This window comes from Carassius gibelio, chromosome A14 (genome assembly GCF_023724105.1).
Source record: "Carassius gibelio isolate Cgi1373 ecotype wild population from Czech Republic chromosome A14, carGib1.2-hapl.c, whole genome shotgun sequence".
NCBI classification, from domain to species: Eukaryota; Metazoa; Chordata; class Actinopteri; order Cypriniformes; family Cyprinidae; genus Carassius; species Carassius gibelio.
In genome coordinates, this window is record NC_068384.1 from 20581164 (window position 1) to 20600710 (window position 19547).

Below are 19547 nucleotides of genomic sequence, written 5' to 3' on the forward strand. Positions count from 1 at the left end.
TCTGACTGTAGACCCCATCATCTGTTTGATTCTGTTCTTGACGTGAGTGTTCTCCGCTGCCCCCCCCCCATACCCCCCATTGGCCATTATGCATTATGCATGCCAAACACTTGTGTTTTGTACATCAGAAATCTCCTTTTGAAAAGGGAGGCTTTTTCCAAAGCCAAACAAGTGTGACAGTCTGTCCTTTGAGTGCGTCTGGAAACATTATTTGTTCATTTGATCAGTTTTTTTTCTCTTCTTTTGCCTCTCTTTTATTCCACCTCTAGAAGCAAGCGATTTGCACGGCCTATTTAAATATTCCTGCTTTTATTTCCATTTTACATGATCGTTGTCAACATGCAGCCACAAAGACTTCAAATGAGCACAGCTTGTCATGTTTATGAGCCAGAATTTAAGGCAAAGCTGACTCTCTTATTGAGCTACTGTTAGGGTAAATATTTGATACAAAAAACTAGGCTCTTTTGTCTTGTCAAGGCATTCAGAAGATGATAGAAATGGATGCGGCTCTGAAAACTCGGCCAGGCACCAATCGGAAGAAGTCTGCATTTAGACTTCCACTGAGCATCTTCACAAATCGCATATTTTAGTGAGTGACCATGCTGGATAAAAAGCATTTTAGCAGGAAGCACTCAAAAAAAAAAAAAAATACAAGTGGCATCTCCCGTCAATATCAGCTGTGAAACGCTCTTTATTGATTCCTCATGGGACACCGCCGAGATTCAAATTAAATGTGTGATTCAATCCAGGTTTTAACTGAACTCATGTTAAGGAATTGTTTCAAATCTGCTCTTGCTCCGGAAAATTGGCCGAGTGCCTGATTCGTAATTTAAGAGGCATCATGCACACAGACTACAAAATCTCCTCTTTGGTTAGTAAAATAAATTCTGCAGTCGGTTCATGTAATTAACAAGGATATCATTTTAATAGGAGTTACTGCAGAGGGACATGGCATAAATAATCATTGTTACGCAGTCTTTTGATTTAAAAAAATCCATTTTATATAATTTAATGGCGCATTATTCTCATATTACCATAATAAAATAAACGACTCGCATATCACAATATAAACACTATTATTGAGATTTGGGCCTCTGCATTTGACAACAATGGATTTAATAACTGACATTATAACCATATTCATCTAAAATTACTGCCTCTGTCAATTCAAGAAGCGGGATTTGTCATGGCAATATGTCTGCGGGAATGGGACTCTCCTGCGTGTAGGGAATATTTCATGACAAAGGAGGGATGTGGTCTATTAAAACAATCCATACAAAATCGGTCTGAGCCACAGCCAATATGCCCTGCCATTTCCTCAATTGGGAGTGAGATGGATGGCTGTTTATACAGGCTTTGTTTGTTTACATACGGTTGTGGTTGTGCGTGGTGCACCGTACGTACTGTATTTTCCGTATTAAAGCTGTGGTTTGTTCATGAAGCACTGTGACAAGACAAAGAGGCAGATCCCAGCATGCATCTTGACAGTTAAGTGTGTCAAAGAGAGGTGAGTGGTGGTATCAGCACACTATAGACAAAACTCAACCTATATCCCACCCCTGTGGCTAGTAGAGCAGGGGGGTCTGTGGGCCACTGAGCCCACACACACACACACCGACACATACACACACACATGCACGCGCATGCAAACCTCAGTACAGCAGAGTGTAGATAGCGTCAACACTCACTCTCAACAACTGCCTACTGTTGTGACTAACTGTTTGCTGTGAGCATCTGAAGTGCATTACATGGCAACAGCAGAAATACATAGAATATATAACGATTGAGTATTGTGAACTTTTTAAGTGTATTTATATATTTTTTATCTAATTATATATATATATATATATATATATATATATATATATATATATATATATATATATATATATATATATAAGCAGAGTGATTTAGCTACAGGCATTCCTGTAGCGATACCAGTACAATATCTCACGGTTCTCAACCAATCAGATTTGAGAACAAGAACAATTTTTTTTTTTTGTTTTTCTGTTTTTTTTTTTTTTTTTTTACCAAGACCAATTTTTCAGTTGTAGTAGTACATTACTTCATATTTTTGCTGATTAAACCAGCACAAGTCGTGTTGTGTTCAATGTGATTCCCAGCAACGAATGTGCCGTTATTCCTTTTAAACCTCTTACCAACATTTATCAGTTATCGGCCATAACATGATTAGAATTATCATCTCATTGGTATCATTTAATATCATGCATCCCTAGTAATCATGACCAATACCAATTTGCTTCTGTCATGTTTCTTTTACTCCAACCCCCAACTAGAAAATTCAGAAGTGAAGAAAATTCAGTTTCCCACTGGTAATTACAACATTGCAGTGGCATTCAGGTGCAATCATTTTGTAAATATGATTATTCTGTGATGACTTGAAGGCAGCGTTTGTTCACACACATATAGCACACCAACTTCAGATGTGCTACCACTCTTCAACACATCCGTCTCACTCAAGCATCTGCAAGGAGGAGCTGAAAAAAAAAAGCTGCACAATTACCGCTAGCGCCTCTAGACAACAATCTGGCTATGAGTCTTCACCATTATCACAGCCATCTGTTGGGTGTTGGGTGCTTTGTTCCGACGACTGTTTCACTTGCATGCGTACCTCAGGGATGTGTTTGCATAGCAGGGTGAAACATACAACCTCTGAGTTTGAGGTTTAAATGCTATGACAGTATGTGTTGTGTTTTTGGCCTTCTGAAGAATCTGACCTAGACTCAGCCCACAAACCACCAACAGACCATCACTGACCATCAGATGAGTTCACAGGTTCCCCAACTGTTAGAATGAGCATTTCTGTTGAAGAACCAGTGGGACAGCTGGGCCAAAGTTAGCATTGTCAAATTGTTGATGGATTTTCAAAACTTCTGTTTAGAGATGAATTTCCAAGCTCTATCCTTTAATCTATACATTTTTCCAACTGAAGTCAACATTTCCATTTAACAACCTTTCTAGCAGACTTGGTATTCACCCTAACCAGACATGTTCTCAACTCTTAATTTGATATATAAATGCAATAATAAATGCAGATACCCCAGCCTATTGTGAAATATGGCTTATTGTGGTCTACTGGAACATTACCATCGGTGTTGTTGTCAAGAACAGCTCTTCTGAGTCTGAGTCTAGGCAGGGACCTGAATAGGTTGAGTTTAAAGTCAAGACTAAGTCCAGAAGAGGGTCCAAAGTGTAGAAGTCAAAACTAAGACCAGAAGGGGGACGAATCCAAGTCTTGACAGATACTAGAAGAGGGCAGAATCTAAAGGAAGACCGAGACCTGAAGAGGGTTTGAAGCATTCGAGACTAAGTCAAGACAAAGACCAGAAGAAGACCGAGTCCCAATCAAGACCGATAATAGAATAGGGTCTGAAGAGTCAAGATTGAGACCTGAAGGAGTTTAAAGTGGGGAAAGCATGACCAAGACAAGAAAGAGACCAGATGATGGAAGACCAATACCTGAAGAGGGTTGTGTCTGAGTCAAGTCTAAGACCTGAGGAGGATTTAAAATTATGGAGACATGATTTGAGATGAGAGGGAAGTTGTGGCCTAGTGGTTACAGAGTTTGACTTCTAACCCTAGGGTTGTGGGTTCGAATCTTGGGCCGGCAATACCACGACTTAGATGCCCTTGAGCAAGGCATCGAACCCCAAACTGTTCCCCGGGTGCCCATTGCTTCGGGTGTGTGTTCACGGTTTGTGTGAGTTCACTGCTGTGTGTGTGCACTTTGGATGGGTTAAATGGAGAGTATGAATTCTGACTATGGGTTACCATACTTGGCTAAATGTCAAGTCACTTAAAAAAAATTACAGAAACTGAAACTCAACTATATATCTAAATAAGACCAGATTAAACTTCTAAATGATCTAAGCTAACAGACTGTGTTAAAAATATAAAAGAGTGGATGACCATTAGTTGGTCCTCTTATTAAATTTGGATAAGACCGATATATTACTTATTAGATCAAAACACTGTACACAGAATCTCTTGGATTACAATTGACGGATGTACTGTTACTTCCTCTACAGGCCAACATCCAGTTGTTATATTAGAGAGGAACTTGTATTCATATTATAATCATATTTAACATGTTACAAAAAACAGCATTCTTCCATCTTAGAGACATTGTGAGCTATGAAACAAGCTCATGCATTAATGACTTCTAGACTGAACTATATGCCAACCCCGAAACAACATACAGAACCAAATTTTGCTATAAGTTTGATTGCAAAATACAATAATTGCCGTTAATAGTGTTCATTCTCTGTTTGATTGTTTTTAATAGATTTTTCTGTACATTTCTGCCATAGTCACCGCTGATAAGCTACTACTAAATATATTGTAGACACATATATTGTACAGCTGCTTTGCAATGATTTGTATCATTGCAAAAACGCCATACAAACGTCCAAGTCAAGATACAGTCCAGCAAGGCTAGTCTAACCTGAAGAGGGTCTACAATTGTCAGTCAATACCGAGCCCAATGCTCCCGAGTCCATGGCAAGACCAAAATCTCAGTCTTAAAATGGACTTGAGATTAAGTCTGTTTTGTTACAGCCTCATGAACAGTGACTAATGGGAGAATTATGCTCTGAACATAACAGACAGCACACTGCCGTTCGGAACACAAGAAAAAAAAAATGTGCTTGGATGCCAAACCTTCAAATACTTTACCCATGACTTCACATTCCACTGTCCATTCACAAACCACTTTATAGATTTACAGAATTTATGACTTGTGCCCACTGTATGTTTCTGAACCTCACATCAACCCATGTGAAGTGAAATAGATTGCACTGGTGCGGTGGGCTGGTAGAGCCCCCTCCTATTCCTTACTCATGGCTGCCAGGATACCCTTATCTCCATCCACAGGGCCTGTGCTATCTGCATCCCCCACCCTGACCCGCCGTGGTTACGCCAGAGCAGTGGGGCCGCAAACTCCAGCTCACGGAGCGGAGTAGAACCTGGCATTCCTGTAAAACTCAGATACCATTCAGGTTCCTCATTCAGGAAACGGGCTCTCACCCGAGACCGAGAGGCCCACCACAGTCAAACGCAACCATGTACTGTATACATCAAAACACTCCCAAAACAATCAACTCTGGGTCTTAATAAAATATATTTCTTCAATGATTGTTTCATTGCTTTAGCATATTAACACCATAACTGTCATCGTCACACTGCTGATAATGCTTCCTGATGTCAAGTTATGTGTAAATAATGTAACTCATTTAGGGTATACAACTCAAACTCAGAGCAATTTGGTTTAGATTTATGTCTGAAAAATCATGACAGATGGCAATAAATTCACGTGCTAGTCTATACAACTCCAGTTCCTTGTATGCAAGCTAATGCAAATCTTTCACAATCACATGACCCATTGTATCAAATGAGACGTACTTCTTGCAAAGCAAATGTTGTCTGTTAATGCTTTCTCACAAACTGTATGGCAATGCTGTAAGGTGGATAATAACACATTTGCAGTTTCATGTAGATTTCTGTGTTTTCTGGATTGTTGGGTATCAGTCAACAGCTGCTGACTGTGTCTAAAATGACCTTAATGAGAATGTACAATGTTAATTGGTAGCATAAGCATAGTTAAGCTTGGTCAATATTATTGAGAACTAGCAAACACACACACACACATACACACACGCACGTACTGGCTTTGGTATAGTTGACACTTCCTCTGAAGATTTCTTTGCCCAGATAGCATGTGTCTGTTGTTTCCTCTCTCTTAGCCATTTCTGCCAACATCTTTGCTCTTTTTTGCTTGCTTGCTCTATTCATGGATGTGCATGTAATGACTATAAAAACAAGGGACAATTAAACTCACATTCTGAGAGAGATCAACTCAATGTTTCCAACATTTAAAAATTAAAATTCAGAAGGTTTGTCGGTCATTTGCAGTGAATTGACCCTGCCAATCAGTAAACTCATTTGAATGAACAATTTACCGTGAGTTAAAACTGGTTGTTTTAGAAATCGTCACAAGTTCGTTCTCAGCCACCGCGTCAAGTTCTGATTGGTTTTGATGGATTTTGCCGTCAGTCACTGTTCGTGCAGAAAATATATTATACAGAGGACTGACTCAATTCAATACCCGAGGTACTGAATCACGTCAAGCCAGTCTGAATATGCAGGTCAAGACAGCCGTGACAAAATATGGCTATTCTGCATTAAATTTATTCTATTTCTTGTAATGTGTTTCTTTGTTCTTTATTATATTACTGTTTAGTTGAATAATTACCTGAGGCAATGTTTACTATGTGAGAAGGATTGTTTTATTAATGTTCGTATTAATATGTAACTTAAACTAACAAAGCATATTCAATAAAACAGGGGGTATCTTACTTGTTATCTTACCCATAGGGCATTATAAACAAAATTTCCTGTAAAACTGTTTTGTAATAATATTTATTGTAAAAAGTGGTATATAAATCAATTTTAGCTAAAAAAATAAAATAATAATAATAATAATTTTTCATGTTTATACATTTAGCTTTAACAATAGTTAGAAAAAGAAGGTAAACTGTCAATATGACAAAAATAATATATTTATATTTTCAAGAAATATTAGTCATATGATTCTGCTTTTGAAAATACATTTTTAAAGGCAATTATTTAATTTTGGAAATGTATGATATGACAGTTTGTTTATACTTTAAAATATAGAGCTACCTGTATAAGTATAAACCTTAGTGACCGGATGATCAGTTTTAGGGGTGTCCTGCATTAGACATTCATTTTTGTACTAAGAAACATTAATTTTTCAGATATCGATATTAATACTGAAATTTCCATATCCCCAACCATCATGATAACTTCCTAAATTCAGCCTCTAACACATAGACCTTTAAAAAAAATACAAATAACCTTCTTCCGCGTTGAGCACTGGAGAGGCATTTTTCACTTAATTAAACAAGCTTAAAATTTGTCACAGTCCATCAGGAAATAAGAAGCTCTGAGAGCTGTGGGCTTTCCAGAATCTTTCTAATCTGTTGAATGCCAAAGTACTGAGAAAGTTCTTCAACTTCAGATAAATCCAAGGTTACCCGAGCCCTTTTAAGTGATGATCTTTTTTACTGCTTTTGTGCCAACCAAATGAGCTTCTGTCTCTTTATAAGAATGAAATTTTGAGTTAATGAGATTTCTGAATTGTGTAGCCATTTTTCTTTTTTTTTGGTCTGTGCTCGTGCATTTGGAAGCTGGGGTGGATGGTAATTATAGTATACATTATTACCCCCCTTCACTCCTCCGCACTCGTTTTTGTGGTTAACTGCTTTTGATAACAAATGAATTAATGAAGCTTCACAGGACAGTCAAAGTGGATCCGCAAGTGTAGGAGAGAGAGGGCTGGAAATTGAGAGAATGACAGCGAGAGCGGGAAGTTGGCAGATTACGACTTAATGGTGGCAGAATAATGGTAATTTCGCCACACTCTCCTCTCTCTCGGACTGTGCTAATGGCTTCATTAACACTTCCACTATCCAGCGGCCCACAGAGGACAATGTCACATCCATCTTTGTCCCATCACAATAAAACCGGCTAAACACAACTGGCCTATCACTCCAGGTGCTGAAGGAGGCACGAAATGAACAAGAGGAAAATCGATAGCGAAATATCAATGTGAGTAAAGCTGCGAACATGGAAGTCAAGCAGGTTCCCGCAAACAGAGAAAGTGCCGGATTGATCTCTAACAGGTATGTTGCTCACACTTTGGGTAATAACTCAATGCCATGGCAGAGGAGGAACAGCATGCTGGGAAAAACAGCAACTTGCCATAAATCACCGGAGCCGGGCTTTATTGTCATCAACTGTGAATTGACGACGTTTTCTTCTGCCATCTGAATCATTCCTCTGTTGACTTCTGTATGCTGTACGGGCCATTTTAGCTTCCCCACGGTGCTTCTGTAATTAAAAGGTTTGATTTTCCAAGTGATGAGAGGACATGAAAAGCCTGCAGGTTTCACAGGGCTTCAGAAACGCTGCATGGGGAATTATCTAAACATGGAGTCAAAGAGTTAATGGAACACTAATATTAATGTGTTTGCTGTTCCAACCAAACCAGTTAATTCCAATCAAACAATTAATATATATTTTATTTTATTATACATAACATGTTATATACAGTGCTGCTTGAAAGTTTGTGAACCCTTTAGAATTTTCTATATTTCTGTATAAATATGACTCAATAATTGATTTTCACATCACAGTCAATATATATATATATATATATATATATATATATATATATATATATATATATATTAGGGGTGTAACGGTTCACAAAATTCACGGTTCGGTTCGATACGATACACTGATGTCACGGTTCGGTTCGGTTCGGTTCGGTACGTTTTAGATACAGCAAAATGCAAAAACATCTCAACTTTTCAGAATGCCGCAAGCGCACCGCGGGTCATGTGACAAGAACCAACCAATCAGCTTCATCCTTTCCCGTAACAACGTTGAAAACTCAGCCAAGATGAAGGAACAGCTGATTATAGTTGTATATGGATTGCAATTTTGAAATAAATTTAGTAGCAGAGCTACTGCAAGCGATTTTTAGAGCTGCAAATCCATTTATCCTTCGCTGAAATTTCCGCGTCTCATGGAGAGAGCACGTCATTGTTGCTTAGCAAAGACAGACGCCTCATGAGCGCTTCTGCCCGAGCGCTTTGGAAAGGAGGAGAAAGACGCGCTTAGCGTTTTCCACGCGTTTTTAGGAGCGATATGTGAACGGACCCTAAGGCGCTCGCTCACTCAGCACGCGCTGAAGGCTCATTGCAAAATGTCGAATGCATTTAACAGACCAGAAATATAAGATCCTAAAATAACCAACAGGTCTGGTGTTTGGGTGCACTTTGGATTCCCTGTAAGCTATAATACTGGTGTCTAAATGCTGCAGGCATAGTTTGTTGCGTGCATGTTTCTCCTTTTTTTCGTCTTTTCCCAGATACTGACACAATAAGGTGATGTCGGCGTAAATGAGTTGACATGTTTCAAGTATTCACGCTGGTGTTTTTTTTTTTTTTTTTAAAGCAATGAAGCAACCGCGCGAAGCCCTCACTATATAGGATTTTAGAAAGAATGCAGAGCACTAGTGTAGTGTGCAAACTTACCACAGTGTGGATTTCAGAAAGTGTGCAAAGACTTCACGTGCACACTTACCATAACATGGATTTACAAATAATGTTCTAAGGAGGGGCTCTCATGTCACTCTGATCGAGCAGCTCATAGATGGAATCATGCATCTCAAACAATATGTTTGAGAGTCATCTTCTTTTTCTAGTCTGTTAAACGCATTGGCCATTTTGCAACGAGCCTTCAGCGCGTACTGAGTGAGCGAGCGCCTGACTGAGTCATAACATAACATAAACATAAGTTGGTGTTTTTTTCTTCTTCGGGAGTGTCAGGGGCGTTGCCTGTTACGTCGTTTGGGTTATTGGGCTACCTTGTTGAACGCATATCATTATATTTCTCTTTTTTTTTTTCAAATATAATTAATTAGTCCAACGAACCGTTCGGTATGCATAATGCGTACCGCGTACCGAACCGAAAGCGTCGTACCGAACGGTTCAATACGAATACGCGTATCGTTACACCCCTAATATATATATATATATATATTAGATATAATGTGATCTAACACATTAGATATAAAATGAGGGCACATGTCAAAACATTTATTTTCTTTTACAGTTTAATGATAATAAAAAAAAAGGTAAACGTAGCAATTGAAACCAAAACGATTTTTTTTTAATTTTTTTTTTTTTTGATGACAAGCTAAAAATTTTACGCTTATTTTTTTAAGATTTTGCAACCACCAACTTACATTTCTAGTTTATCAATTCTGTCAATTTGCCCTAAATTCTCTTTAGGAGCTCTAAAGGCTCTTGGTGGAATAATATAAACGTCTTCTGTCTAATCTAAGCAGACTAAAGTACTGTAACAGAGCTATTTTTCCACATTCACAGTGATATAAACAAGCGTGATGTGAACGATTGTTATAAAAGAAAACGACAGATAGACGCAATCAATAACGTACAACAAATAGACTGTGAAGCACTTTGAAGAGTGATTGCCGGGATGTTTTTCTCTTAATGGCTGAATGAATAGAGAAAAAAAATAAAAATGAATAGATTCTCTTGAATGACTATCGGGTTGCTTTCATGTTTTAAGACAAAATATTTACATACAAGACATTTAAACATTTTTATCTAGTAAAATAAATCAACCAAATTTATATTAATAATTAATAACAATTAGTATTAATAATATTAATATGAAAAGTATTATTATTATTTTTGTCAATAATTGATAAAACGTAATGTTGTTTGCTATTGTTGCTATATATTTAATATCATAATAATGTCTTGTAAAATGTCTTTTTAACTTATATTTTGTCGTGAAACTAAAGATAACAATAGAAGTTGTATTGTTATTATTAGTTTTAGTTTTAAGTTTAGTTTTAATATTATTATTAGTTCAATTCCAATTTTGTCTTGTCAGCGAATCTAATAAACAGACGATTTTCAGTATAGGAAACATTGTGTCTTCCTACAAAACTAAATAGGCAAAAGCCTTAAGGTTTAAGGGAAATCTTAATTCAGACAAGTTTCTTTTTGACTTCATCACCTTCAAAGCAAGATGTCCAGCTCAAGCTAGCATCAAATTGTAAATGCGCTTCTCTCCAGAACTTTCTCCCCTCCGGTGAGATCCGTCTCAATGCATCCCTGCTCCTTTTGTTCCTCCCAGCTCTTAACAGCTCTATGGGTTTCTCACAGGGAGATAGTCTTCCATTTAAAGCATTTTGGCTTCAATTGGTTTCCTTATCTCAGCTTCTCTCTCCTCCTCTGATAAAGATGTGTGTTGATCTTTATCAAACACTAAAAGCCAGGGGGAGTTTCGGAGCACTGGAGCAGCTAGGATGATGACCCTATTACAACTTTGAGCTCCATGTGAATGAGCCACGTTTAATGGGACAAATTAGCATGTGCTGTGAAAATAAGCGGACAGTTGGACGTGAAGGACAGAGCTCCATGTGATTGTGATATTTGGCAGGCGCGTCTGCTCTTTAGCGCTTCTTCGGCTCCCAATAAACAAGGTGAGATTCCATTTTTGCAAACGCAGAGCGCTGTTTGTTCCGTCCTGACACTTCATAATGTGAACATCAACACACAGTCATATCTGGACACCAGCACATTCAACCATCTCTGTCACCCTCCTCTGGCAAAACGCCCACACATTAAACAATGCTCACGCAATAGATCGTGAAATAGGAATTATGCTTTGTTTCCTCCCAATATATGCATGATCTTGAGCAATAGGCAATACACGTGCCTCTCGCTTTCTGAAACAAGAAACATCTGTTCATACTGTTCAGTCGAGACATTCATTAATATTAAGGCTCTAAAAAAGAATTAGCAATTTCCTTCAGCTTACGCCGAGCCGACAGCGAAAGGTCAGGCTAAAAGACAAACTGATTCATCTCTCAGAAAGAAATGAGATTGAAAAAAGCGCTCTGCAGATGTCTGCGTGGCTGTATTGAATCATCATATTTGTCGTACAGTGCTTTCAGTGGAAACAGTGACCTTTGAGGTAGCGGGGTAAATTGATTCGTGGCACAAAGGTAAGCATGAAGCTTGATTAACCTGAAGATCTTTAGACGGAATCCAGCCAATGAAGAAGCAACGGAAGTCTGCTGACAAATAAGAAAGGCATTCATTATGGCTCTGCTTGATTCATTTGATGTCTCTTATTAAATACCAGAAGAACATCCATGACCAGTAGTCCATTTCCAATATCTTTGATGACATATAAGAAAATAGCAGATATGCACAACCGTTCAAAATTTGGGGTCATTTTTTGGGGGGGGTGAAATCATAAAATGATTACTTTTATTCTGCAAGGATGCAAGAATAATTAATAATATTACAAAATATTTTTAATTCAAATAAATGTTGTTCTTTTGAAGTCATCAAATAATTCTGAAAAAAAAAAATGCATTATGATTATGATGCTTAAAATTAATCGTTGATCAAATTACATCTAAATTACATTATATGGGTGTTACATTTAAAATGTATAGTCTTTGATAGATTTCCAATTTCCATTAATTTAGATTACACAAATGGTTGCAAATTTTAGATGCAATTCAAATACATCTTTCTAGAACTTAGGTCTAAATATTTTTAGTCTATTTGTTCAATCAAATTAGCATTTTTAAATACCAAATGCTTCAAGTCCTTGACCGCTAGTCAAAAATGTGCTCAAAGAAAGTATCCTAAAAATGCACCCCTCACACATTTACCAGCAACTCCTTCAAATGTTTCTATTAATCGACCACTATTTATGTAACCTTGCATTGTCCATCAATGACTAAATTAGTCTTTTGCATACAGCCTTATCTGAAATCATATTCCGTTCATGATTTGTTTCCTTTTTTATGCACCACTGATGTTTGAGTCAAAACAATCGGCGCACATAGATCGGTGCTGTGGAAACTAAACGGTCAAGGCTAATTGAAGAAGATATTTAAAGCATTTGAATCCCAGGGCTATTAGCACAGCCCTTAGCGGGTCTATTCTACTTAGTGCACAGTTAATAACTTCTCCAGAGCGGGACAGCGTGGCTGAGAGACTGGAGGAGTTTCCTCGTGCCACTTCAACTGTTCTGTGTCAGACTGCCTGGCGTTGAGATGCAGGATCGCTGTGAATCAAGGGAACCAGGTAGATTGGCACCTGCTGGGTCATCTGTGCAGTTTCTTTAGTTACAAATGGACTATTTGATACTGACTTCAACCGGGTGAACAATAAAAACAAACTATTTTGACTAGAAATCACCCAGAATGCCTAGACAACTACATAGCAACATCCTGAAAACGTCCCACAATACTCCAGCACTGAAGCAGGGGTTTTACACAAAAAAAAAAAAAAAAAAAAAAACAGCTCAGATTTTCTTCACAAATCTGCACAACAATGAATATTAATCAATTTATCCGTTTAGATATAGATCCATTTCTATAGTTTTGGTTATGATAGCAGGGAAGTCGTTTCAGAGGTGGACATATATTTTATTTTTCAATTCTAATTAATCACTTTTAGGGCTGCATAGTTTGATGTTAATTGTGATTGATTGATTGATTGATTGATTGATTGATTGATTGATTGATTGATTGATTGATTTATTTATTTATTTATTTATTTATTTATTTATTTATTCAATATTTATTTATTCAATATGTATTAAAAATTCTGATTTAAATTTTAAATGTTGTTGTATACTACTACTACTACTACTACTACTACTACTACTACTACTACTACTACTAATAATAATAATAATAATAATTATTATTATTATTATTATTATTATTATTATTATTATTATCAGCATCGTCATCAAATAAAATGGAACGCAATAAGAAACATTACTATTGTAATATTTCACTGTAAATTAACAATGAGTATTTAAAAAATTAAATAATACATACAAATAAAAACAATTTTATTTTACAGTACAATTGTAAAATTTAAATGCTTATATTTATGCCCGTCTTAATTTCTTAATTTATTTTTAATTATGAATCACTCCGCTTACATTACATATATTAATTTAATTTTAATTAAACAGCAGCCTTTGGGATTTGATAATCGCACTAAGCCACACCATCTGTATATTCTTAGGACTCGTGCAGCCCTAAATTTAATAATGATAATAAATAGGTATCATTAATCATTTATTATTTATTTTCTTCAGAATATTCTGCATAATAAGACCAAAGATGTTTAAGCTAAAAGTAAATTGGTCAAGACTGGTTTGCAGTTTTGATCTCCTTTAAAAGAAAGAGAAAAAATTGCATTTAACATCATATCCGTGTCTCTTTAGATCTCTACTATAAATCTGCAGTTCTACTGAGAGCAACTCGTTAATTACGTGTTGAGGGCAGAAGAGTGGCAACCTGTCACCTTTTGTCTGTTCCATATACCCTGACCGGCGTGCCAACCTTGCTGCTTTATCATGCCACAGCATTTGGCTTTCTTTTTGCAGGTGGCAAAATGAGATGGTGGGCACTGTGCTTGGCAGCCTGCTCTCTCTCACAAACAGCATGCCAACTGCCGAGCTCTTCGCTTGTGCGGCGGCCGCAGAGATGTGCCGGGCCCAGCCTGGCTCGGCTGCCTTTTCAAGCCAGGCACAAATGAGATTGGCAGGGAGCGCGGCTCCTGGAGCGAGCCGTGTGATATATAGTCCCCAGCTGTGGTCAAGGTGGAAGCGGGAAGGAGAGCGAAGCTGGGAAATGTGGTAGATCTGTGCCATGACCACGGAGAATGTTCAATCCCTGTGACTAAACAGCATGAGAGCAAAGAGAAACAGCACAAAATGTGCCACAAAGCGGACACACACACACACACACACTCAATAAACCAAGAGAAAGTGTTGTTTCACAGCATTACAGAACATTTTGTTTGTCACACTCTGAGTGCCCTACTTTCTAAACTTAACTAAATAAACGCTGCATTATGGAGGAGAGAACTTGCTTTGGCATTGGCAATATGCAGTTACTTTTTGTTTGCTACCATTTATTTTCTCATAGTTTGTATTGTATTTCACTGGTTTTAGCGTTTAGCCAACATTTTGACAGTGTGTGAAAAAGGTTCATTGCATTAGTCAATACCAGCAATAAAGAAGAATGGTAATAAACGTAACAAAGTATTGACTTTATTAATAAATTAGTTCAGCATATATATTTATATATATATATATATATATATATATATATATATATATATATATATATATATATATATATATATATATATATATATAATATATATATATATATATATATATATATATATATATATATATATATATATATATATATATATATATTTTTTTTTTTTTTTTTTTTTTTTTTTTTTTGCTATGTTACTATGTTACATTTACAACCTCAATTAATATATTATTTTTATCAATGTTATTCTGTCAGTGACAATAAAATTTCTGAAATATGTTTTGGTGTTTATTTTTTGTATTGCTATAATATTTCTGCTTAGAGTTTGTAATATATATAAAAAATACTAATACTATTTATTAAATTTCTGTGTTTTTTCTACTTCGAGACTCCTTTCAAACTGTTTTTATTTGTATTTATTTATTTTTCTTTTCTTTTCTTTTATTTATTTTTCTTTTATTTATTTTTCTTTTATTTATTTTTTTTATTTTTATTTTTAATTTTATTTTTATTTTTATTTTTATTTTATTTTTATTTTTTTATTTTTTTAATAATAAAAACTGATATTAACAAAACAAAAGTAATGCCTGTATTTTCCATATGCAAAACAAATGCTCAGAGTCTGAAATTCTGTTAACTTCTCATTGGGCTTTGCACATTTTAATACCAGGATATAAAAATGAGTTATTGGGAAAGAAATCCCTGCAAAAAAAAAAAGGGCAAGTAACAAGAAAAAACAAAGGGCACAACTGAGTCATTGAATAATCCCTTCTGCTCCTGCTCTCAGGGCGGCCATAAAGTCCCTCCAGATGAAAAGAAAGTCACAAAAAAATGTCTGCACCTCATTACAAGGTCTTCTATTACCACTAAAGGTGCAAACCTATAAAATATAAGCATGTAAAGTCTAATTAACCATATCTACGCTTCTCTAACACAAACGCATTGGTTATGACAAATACTTAACTCGCACTCTCATAACGCAAAATGATTTACCAAACAAAAAACTGCACCACACACAGAGAGAGAGGGGAGCAATAACTTTAGCAAAATAGGCCTAATCGCAAAAACACACTTCAAAGCCATTTGACTCCGCTAAAGTGAAGAGCCAACATAATTGTGGCAGCCATTCATGTGACGGCTGTGTCAGCACAGAAAAGCATGTCCCTCACTGCCTCCCGTGCTTAACCTTTGTCTACAAATAAGGCACCGCTCTCCATTGAGCTCATTGTGCACCTCACTGAATTCTGCACCACCTAATCTGACTTGATTATACCCAACTCGTGTCGAAGCCCAAACCAACATACAGGAGAACAGATTCAAATCAATATGACTGCTGAAGTACAGCCCTGGGCCATCAGATAAAGATGGCAAGTACCACGCACAAAGACAATGAATTATGAGTGCATCATTATTGCACGCTTGCTTCTGAAACATTGATTTATAGCAACAAAACAAAGAGCGGTCATTCGTCTAGGTATTTAGCTAAATCTACATTTCAAATGTCTTCTTGGTTGGTTGACAGTCTATGGATAGTGGTCAAAATAGCAATGCTGCCTTTAAAACCCAGACCAAGCAAACTTAGCACAAAAAATATGGCTTTTTAAATACCCTCATAAATATTCACAGACTTAATGGGTAGCTCAGGGTTATGAATGTGGCAACAACAGACAAAATTGCCACCACCGCTGAAGTAATAAGCAGCAAGCCCGTAGCTGTTCCTGAGAGAGAACAGTTTTAATATCAGAGAAATAACCTTTAACCTTAAGTTTTGCTATATATGTTTGTAGTGGCAATATGGAAAATAAAGAGTGTGATAAGAAACTCAGTCAACAGACGGTTTAATTCAACAAGCCAGCGTACCATCACTGAGGGGAAGCGAAAAAGGATTCATATTTTGTACAGCAAGTCCCTAGACAAAATACTGACATATTATAACACCTGAGTGTCGTTCTGATGGAAGACTGGATTCTTGTTTGACATTTTCAAGGGGAGAGATGTAACCAAAATGCATGCTAGTCCTGTGTAAACACAATTAAATAACTAAAATAACCATATCATACAATCATATTTCCGCTTATAACAGCTCAATGATCCTCTGTTATGTAGGACAGTGAGTATAAAATCAGAGGAAGGTGTTGAACATGTGAAGAATCAGCCCTACAAAGGAAAAAGACGTGTGTCGTCCAGGGCAATAGCAACTAACTTTGAATTTGTCGATATATGCTCATAAGTGATAAATGCTCAAATCCATGGAGAGGTTTCATTGCTATTGTTCATTTTCTCTGCTATATTGCTTTTGTATGGATTCATATCTGCACTCCGCGGGTTCCTGCTCTCCTCCACATGGTGGAGATGTAGGGAGTGTTAAAAATCAGCAAAGATTAAAGGCAGAGAATTATGCTGAACTCATGTTGCATTGACATAAAAATATAAATAGCACATAGCCCTAACCAGCAGGGGGCGCCATAGCAGACTGCCCACATTAACAGTTACAAATAAACAGGCTAAAATAATATGCAACATTTATGTTTGCACGATAAAAAGAAAACTAACAAATCCAACTGACAATCACAAATAGAGATTTCTAACAAAATTCATTCATATAGATCTCTTACACTTTTACACTTAAAAAAAAAAAAAAGGATGCATACTGAATATGTCTGCAAATTTTCTAAGGTATTGTTTTATATAAGAAATAAATGCAAACACCTCCAAATTCTACACAATGCATAACATAATGTCCATGTCCATGTAATAAGTATTTAAACCACTAATCAAATGATTTTAGATGATGCATCACTATATATCTGACTAAAGTGTGATTACATATTATTTACATTCTTATTACTCGTTAACTACAATGTATTTGCCCATACAAAAAGACTAATGTAAAGTGCGTTTAGTTGACTTTTAGGACTTTTGATTTACAAAAAATTATCTATAATCTGGTAAATTCAGTTTAAAGTCGCAGGAAGAAGTGGCACAAGATGTTCTTTGTTTCATTTATTTCCTTTCAACTCATGCATCTCCACACAATTCATTAAAACAGCGATTGTGTAATTAAGGTTTGTCCCAATCATCTTTTATAAACGCATGTATATAAACAGAAGAGCAGTCACATCACCGGAGGCAGCAGAAGTCAGCACTACGAACCCTAGCGAGCTTCCTACCAAGACAGCATTTCTGGACATCACCGGCGCTTTGCGAATGCGCGTTCGGGACGCGTCTGCGATGCCCAAACACGCTGTCAAGGTAGGTTGCTCACTAGGGTTTGAGACACAGCCGCTATCATGCGTCACACTGGGTCTCACTCGTATTTCGGAATGTGACCACGTCAGATCGGTGCGCATGACAAAGACATTTCATTCAATGAACGGAATGGACATAAACACACAAAGCCCGCGGACGTACCACTGTTGCTCCAGCTCCCAGTCCCTGAAGAAGTCAAACTCGAATAGGTCCATGTTCAGTGTGTTTCAGTGAGATGCCGGTGGCCGCATATGCAGGAACTCCGTCTGTCTCCCTCACTGACGCGCGGCGCAGCTCGCACTGCCGCTGCCTCTCTCCGCTCAGCGACACGCAGCCCTGAGGAAGGCGGAGTCAGGGCTCGCTGGAGGCGGTCACTCGTTCTGAAAAGACCGGCGCAGCACTTTGAACCAGAGCAGCTCCACCTGTGTCCAGCACACATCACCTGTGAGGTGAACATCACCTGTGAAGCCATTTAAAACTGCATGTATATATATACATACATATATAAACTATAACAGCAACAACAGTAATTTGCATATATTAATTATAGTTATAACAGTAATGCTAATGATGATGATAATATTAATAATAAATATGCAATACTATGTATAATACATTGTTAACATTGTTAACCAAAATTGAATGCAATTAATGTAATAATATGTAAATACAGATTTCACTCACAAACAAATAAATACACACATAAATAAATAACAGCTATAATAGCAGAGCTGGTTCATTTTTTTTTTTAACAAAATCTTTTATGTTGGCTTGACAAGGTCTTTTTCCTCAAATGTTAAGTCGTTTGCAGGTTAGGACAGACAGACAAACAGGTAGATGTAGGTGGGTCTTGGGTCGCTACTCAAGTGTTGCTCGGTGGTAGCTGTATGGTTGTTCTGCATGATCTCCTGTAATCACCACATACAGACATTCTCAGTAAATTGATATTTGTATTATTCTTTCTATTAAATGTAAAAAGTTTTCCTCATAAAATTGCTGCACTAAAACTTGTGATTTGTACTGTATATCATCCAGGTAGTTGTATATCATCCAAGTAGCTGTATAGACCTAGTCTGATGAGTTTAGAGACATTTAAAATGTGTTGAGTGTTTGCTGTCTTGTTTCCCTGGATTTTGATATTTTGTTATTAGGGATCCTAGCATTAAATTTGAATTTGATTTCTAATGAATGTATGATTGTATCTGCAAATTCTAAACTTATCAGCCATGTCCAAGTTAAATATAAATGAATGCTGTCCACTAGAGGGAGCCAAGGGATAGGGAATATTTTAAGGAGATCTTTTTCTATCAGTTTCCATTCCTTTGATTGGAAAATTAATGTCATAGATTTAGTTCATTTGTATAATCACGGTGTCCTGACAGTATAGTTTTATATAACTAGTGTTCATTGAAATCTGTAAAATTTGTATAGATTATTTATCTTCATTTAATTTTTATAGACCCAAACATATTTTCAAGTTGCCAGAAATGATGAAATATATTGCTATCCATTTAAAACTAAGAGACAGTTTGTAGTTGTC

The 19547-nt window shown here is 36.7% G+C and overlaps 1 protein-coding gene across 2 annotated transcripts in view; it reads right to left on the bottom strand.

Annotated features, from left to right (window-relative positions):
* Window positions 1–18481, bottom strand: part of LOC128026834 (AF4/FMR2 family member 2) — a 188778-nt gene extending 170297 nt beyond the window's left edge. For both annotated transcript variants that reach the window (XM_052614069.1, XM_052614068.1), the window contains exon 1: window positions 18170–18481. In XM_052614069.1, the coding sequence (XP_052470029.1) occupies window positions 18170–18222 (53 nt within the window). In that variant the 5' untranslated portion in view covers window positions 18223–18481. The remainder of the gene's footprint in view (window positions 1–18169) is intronic.
* Window positions 18482–19547: the final 1066 nt, after the last annotated feature.